The sequence below is a fragment of the Nicotiana tomentosiformis genome, chromosome 3, assembly GCF_000390325.3.
Source record: "Nicotiana tomentosiformis chromosome 3, ASM39032v3, whole genome shotgun sequence".
Classification (NCBI taxonomy): domain Eukaryota; kingdom Viridiplantae; phylum Streptophyta; class Magnoliopsida; order Solanales; family Solanaceae; genus Nicotiana; species Nicotiana tomentosiformis.
Genome location: NC_090814.1, coordinates 131,131,204 through 131,137,203, shown reverse-complemented (window position 1 = coordinate 131,137,203; position 6,000 = coordinate 131,131,204). Strand labels below are relative to the sequence as shown.

General features: G+C 40.8%; 1 protein-coding gene and 1 non-coding gene across 2 annotated transcripts; one reads left to right on the top strand and one right to left on the bottom strand.

Moving 5' to 3' along the window:
- Positions 1–1,547: 1,547 nt before the first annotated feature.
- On the bottom strand, positions 1,548–2,321 carry LOC138908505 (uncharacterized). The gene has a single exon (XM_070199177.1). It carries the CDS (start codon positions 2,319–2,321, stop codon positions 1,548–1,550), a length of 774 nt encoding a protein of 257 aa, XP_070055278.1.
- A 1,141-nt stretch (positions 2,322–3,462) lies between these two features.
- Positions 3,463–3,569, top strand: LOC117281294 (small nucleolar RNA R71). The gene has a single exon (XR_004511901.1). It is a non-coding gene; the product is annotated as a small nucleolar RNA R71 (small nucleolar RNA).
- Positions 3,570–6,000: the final 2,431 nt, after the last annotated feature.

Below are 6,000 nucleotides of genomic sequence, written 5' to 3'. Positions count from 1 at the left end.
TGTCCCCTTTCTGTCACAAATTTCCAGATCGAATTCTTGTAGCAAAAGAACCCAGCGAATCAAACGTGGCTTTGACTCCTTCTTTGCTATCAAGTACCTAATTGCTGCATGGTCAGTATAAATAATAACTTTTGAACCAATTAAGTACGACCTGAATTTGTCGAAGGCAAACACTACAACCAGCATTTCCTTTTCCGCTACAGTGTAATTGAGCTGTGCACCGCTGAGCGTCCTGCTTGCATAGTAAATCGGGTGCATCATCTTGTCTTTTCGCTGCCCCAAGACTGCTCCTATAGCATAATTACTGGCGTCGCACATGAGCTCGAATGGTTGCTCCTAGTTGGGTGCAACAATGATGGGTGCAGTTATCAGTCTCTTCTTCAGCTCCTCAAATGCCAACCTGCAATCATTAGAAAACACAAAGGGCTGGTCCTTTTCAAGAAGTTTACATAAAGGGTTAGCAATTTTGGAAAAATCTTTTATGAATCGCCTGTAGAACCCGGCGTGCCCAAGGAAAGTTCTCACTGCCTTGACCGAAATGGGCAGTGGCAATTTCTCAATCACATCAACTTTAGCATGGTCAACCTCAATTCCCTTACTGGACACTTGATGCCCTAAAACTATTCCTTCTTGTATCATAAAATGGCACTTTTCCCAATTCAGCACCAAATTTGTCTCCACACATCTTTTGAGCACTCTTCTTAAATTTTGAAGACAATCTTCGAATGAATACCACACCACGGAGAAATCATCCATAAACACCTCCATAATATCCTCCACCATGTCAGTGAAAATGGCTAACATGCACCGCTGGAATGTAGCCGGTGCTTTGCAAAGTCCAAAGGGCATTCTCCGAAAGGTAAAGATGCCATATGGACAAGTAAAGGATGTTTTCTCTCTGTCTTCCGGGGCTATTGAGATCTGGTTATACCCCGAATATCCATCCGAGAAATAGAAGTGGGACCGCCTAGCTAACCTGTCCAACATTTGGTCAATGAAAGGCAATGGGAAATGGTCCTTTTGAGTGGCTATGTTTAGTTTCTGATCATCCATGCAAATCTACCACCCTGTGATTGTACGAGTCGAGATCAACTCGTTATTCTCATTTTGTACAACCGTCATTCCTCCTTTTTTGGCACACATTGGATAGGACTGACCTAGTGGCTATCAGAGACGGGGAAGATGATACCCGCATCCAGCCACTTGATCACTTCCTTCATATTTAGGTTCAGACGTCATTGATGTTCCCTGAAAGGTTTGTGCCCCTCTTTTAGAAGAATCTTGTGCATGCAAAAGGCTGGGCTGATACCCTTTATGTCTGCCATGGTCCAACCAATGACAGTCTTACATTCTCGCAATACCTTCAATAGTTGCTCTACCTGCACAGCTAGCAAACCAGATGATATAATAACAGGCAAATTAGAATTAGGCCCCAAGAAAGCGTACTTGAGGTGGGCTGGAAGCGGTTTCAGGTCTAGCTGTGGTGGCTCCTCTATTGATGGTTTTGCAGGTGGTGTTTCTCTCTCTTTTAAGCGTAGGGGCCCGAACTAAGGTTCCCTTTTCCACATTCCTTGACCTTCAAGAGCCATGACCCACTCTGCCAACCCTTCATCATCCATCTCTTCCAAATTCATCAAGTAGGCTTCTAGTGGATCCTTGATATTAAGGGTCTCATCATCTTCTTGCAGTATCACATCTACGGCCTCCACTAGTGAGCAGTTTGCAAATTCACTAGGTCTCCTCATGGATTGTTGAACGTTGAATATTATTTCTTCATTGTTCAACCTCTTTTTCAACTCTCCAGTCTCACTATTAATTAATGCTCTCCCAGTGGCTAAGAATGGCCTTCCCAGAATGATGGGTATCTCTTTATCCACCCGACAATCAAGAATAACAAAGTTTGTAGGAAATACAAATTTCCTCACTTGCACAAGCACATCATCAAGAATTCCTGTCGGTCTTTTGACTGTGCGATCAGCCAGTTGCAGCAACATTGAGGTCGGTCTAGCTCTGCCAATGCCCAGTTTCGTGTCGATTGCCAAGGGCATTAAGTTTATGCTGGCTCCCAAGTCATACAATGCTTTAGCAACAACATAACTCCCAATAGTGCATGTGATAGTGAAGCTACCTGGATCAGACACCTTTTGGGCCATAGGTCTTGTCATTACCGTGCTGCAGGTCTGTGTCAGAGTTATAGTGGACAGGTCCTGGAAGTCAAATTTCCGCGACATCAGGTCCTTCATCATATTTGCATACCCTGGCATTTTCCTCAAAGCATCCATGAGTTGAATATTCAATTGAATCTGTCGAAGCATTTCCATGAATTTCCTGTATTGATCATCTTTCTTTTGTTTTGCCAATCTCTGAGGGAATGGTGCAGGAATCAATCTCTATCCATTACTTGATGTCTTTTCTTTGTTGGAAGCTTCTGGCACAAGAGGCGCCACCTGTTCTGAAACTTGTTCACCGTCCTTCTCCTTACCCTTGTCAACATGTGGTTGTTCAGTTACAACCTCGGTGAGCTCTGCTGACTCATCTGCCTCTAATGTAACTGGAGTAGTTGGCGTAGTCTCTCTCCTAAATTGAGCAACTTCTTGCTCTTTGTCTAAATCTCTTCTATTCTTGAGACTCACTGCCATTAGCTGATTTGGGTTCTGTTCCTCTAGGTTAATATTTGTATCTGCAGGCAATGTTCCTTGGGGGCGATTGTTCAAGGCCATAGACAATTGTCCCAGTTGAGTTTCAATGCCTTTGATTGCTGAATCATGTGCTTCTAACTTTTCTTGCATCTTACCATTTGTTCCAATGAGTTATTGTAGCATACCCCTGACTTCTACCATATTGTTGTCCTGTTGTTGATGAGGTGGTTGGTAGGCCAACTGTTGCTGGTGCTGCTGATTATAGCCCTGCTGCCTTTGAAAAGGCACAACTTGAGCTTGTGGTCGTGCGCCTCCAGAATTAGGGTTGTGTTGTGGCAGGTTGGGTCTGTACTACTGGTTTGGTGCTGGTCCCCATTGTTGCCCACCTTGCCTCTGACCTCCAAAATTATTGACATAATTCATGTCTTCTCTGAAGCCCTGATTGTCATTCTCTCCACTCCACGAGCACACATATGACTGGTTTATGCAAGGAGTGCACAATCCTCCATTCGTTGTATCAACAATGTGCACTTGCTTTGTACCCATCTCATCAATTTTCTTTGTCAGTATGCTCATCTGAGTCATGAGAGTGGCTATGTTCTCTGCATGGGAATTGTTTTGGTCAAGAGCAACAGAATGTACTATTGGTGTAAGTGTCGTACCTCTAGCCATCCAGCCTGAATTTTGAGCCATCTTGTCAAGAAGAATCTTTTACTCTGTGAATGTCTTGCTAAAAAATGCACCCCCAGCTGAAGCATCTACATTAGCCTTCAAACTATCTGCTAAACCCACGTAGAATCTTTGTCCCAGCATCTTATCTGGAATGCCATGGTGTGGACACTTCACTAGAATACCCTTGAACCTCTCCCAGGTTTCTTGCAAGGACTCAGTTGGATTTTGCTTGAACTGCAATATCTCATCAATCTGCCTTGCAGTCTTGTTGGGAGGATAAAACTTGTTTAAGAACTATTTGATTAATTCTTCCCAAGTGGCAATGGAGTTTATTGGGAGTGAATTCAGCCAAGTTTGAGCCTCTCCAGTCATAGAGAATGGAAACAGTAATAGCTTGATGGCTTCAGGAGTCACATTTGGCTGTCTTTGGGTCACACATATTGATAGGAAGTTCTTCAGATGTTGTTGTGGGTCTTCAAAGTATGACCCGGAGAACAATCCCTTATTTTGCAATAGATGCAGCATGTTGTTGGTGATCTGGAATGTCTCCGCTTGTATCTGAGGTACAACAATGGCAGTGGCTAAGTTATATAGAGCAGCTTCTGGCACAAGAGGTGCCACCGCTCCATTGTTTGAGTTAACCCGATTATTCCGATTATTTTCGTTGACATCGTCCACGTTGTCCATTTTAATTTCGGGTGTGTGTTTTTGTTGTAACTGTTTGTTCTTCTTGTTGGCTCGATTTAATGCCCTAAATGCTTTCTCGGGGTCTGAAAGTCCTTCAAAAAGTTCACCAGCCCTCTAAGAATCCTAGCAATTCTTCTAAGTTGTAATAAATAACATCGTTAGTTCACCGGTAACGGCACCAAAATTTGATCACGCCCAACTATGCCTTGTAAGAAGGACTAAGCGGTCCCTGTAAATATAACCCGGTTCAAGTCCGGAGTCAAATTCCACAGGGAACTAACCTATTTACTACAACCTTAAATAATGCTAATGATAAGCTCAGACAACTTCTAGATGCAATAGTTTTATGAATAATCAGTGGAATTTATTTAGCCAAGGAAAAATGACAATAAAATTAGCAATAATCAAGATTAAATTGAATTCAAGTGTAAAAGGATCTAGGGCTATGATTTCCCCAATTGCCGGATTAATTCTCAACTCTTTAGCTATAATCTCGCCGTAATATGCTATGAGGATTATGAGTTCCGGGCTATCGTAATTATCTTTCTATCAATTACGATAATTTACTAGAAGCATTCTCTCGAACTACTCTAGTTAACAATTTATGCAACTCAGAATCATCCCACCAAAGCTTCGTTATTTCTAACCCCACTTTTAAATTTAAGTAATTAATCTCTTAACTTCCCCCAAAGTGGTGTTGTTCAACAATAATCTAATCAAGTGTTCTTTCTCAAGCAACACAAGGTGAATAGACACGATTAATCGAGGGCCCTTTCAATTAACCACAATACAATACATAATTGAACAATCATAGAACAAACACGGGTCAATTATAACAAAATAGAGTCAAGACTTCATCCAACAATTGGTTTCATCAACCCTAGATAACAGATTTAGCTACTCATGCTAATGGAAAACAAATCACTAAAATAATTCATAATCAACAAATAGAAGTATCAAGAAGAAGATGAAAACTCTTAGGAATTTATCCGTCTTCTCCCCCTCGTTCTTTCCTCTAAAATCTTCTAAAAACAGCTATCTCTCACTTCTGGGCGAGTTTAGGTTTCATATAGGTTTAGGTCAGTCACCTAGGAAATTACATAATTAACCCTGCGTGTTTGGCTTTCGTCCGCCCGTCCTCGGCCGCGGATTCGACCGCGGATTTGGACTGCCTCACTGCCTTGAGTTCGCAACTTCGCGGACCAGTTCGCAGCCTACTCCACGGCCGCGCACCTGGAGGGGTCATTTCACTTGCTTTTCTCGCTCCTTTTCGATCGGGCTAACCTTCGATTGCCCTTTCACATTCCATGTTGACTCCAAAACACTCGTTAGCTCCCTCCTAGCTCGGAGTAGCTCCTTCAAAGCATCAAATTCTTAATTAGAGCATTTTGTTATCTTTTAGCATTCAAATATCAATAAAGTGCAGCTAAATTAGAGTGTAAGTAGTGTCTAAATTGCATGAATATAGCCTACTATCACATTGCCTACATTATTAGCAGCAACATTAATTATATTTGCATAATAATTACATAATTGCTATAAATAATCATTTAATTTGTTCATATAACAGTATATATCTGGGATTTCAATTGGTCCAATCTCCATATAAGTATATAAATTATTGATTAATTAGTGATAATTAGACATCTTAATAGGAGGATTTAAAATAGCACCAATTAAGTAAATAGGAGGAATTGGAAAGAAATATTTTTTGAATTTTCCTTGCATTTTTTCAACAGTATCCTTATATTTTTATTTCTTCTTGAAATTAGAGAGTAGGAAAGAAATTTCAGCTATATGTACTAAAGCCATAGTAACAGTAGGGTAATAAGCTCCAGAAAACTCAACAGTAGTTGTATAAAATTTAACAATATCATTAATGGTCTCCCAAGTATTAGTTGTTAACATACGGTTTGGATCAGTACAATACGCATTAACAACTTCAATTATATGCAATCTATATTTATAGCAACATCTTAAAAATAAGTATGTATAATTCCAT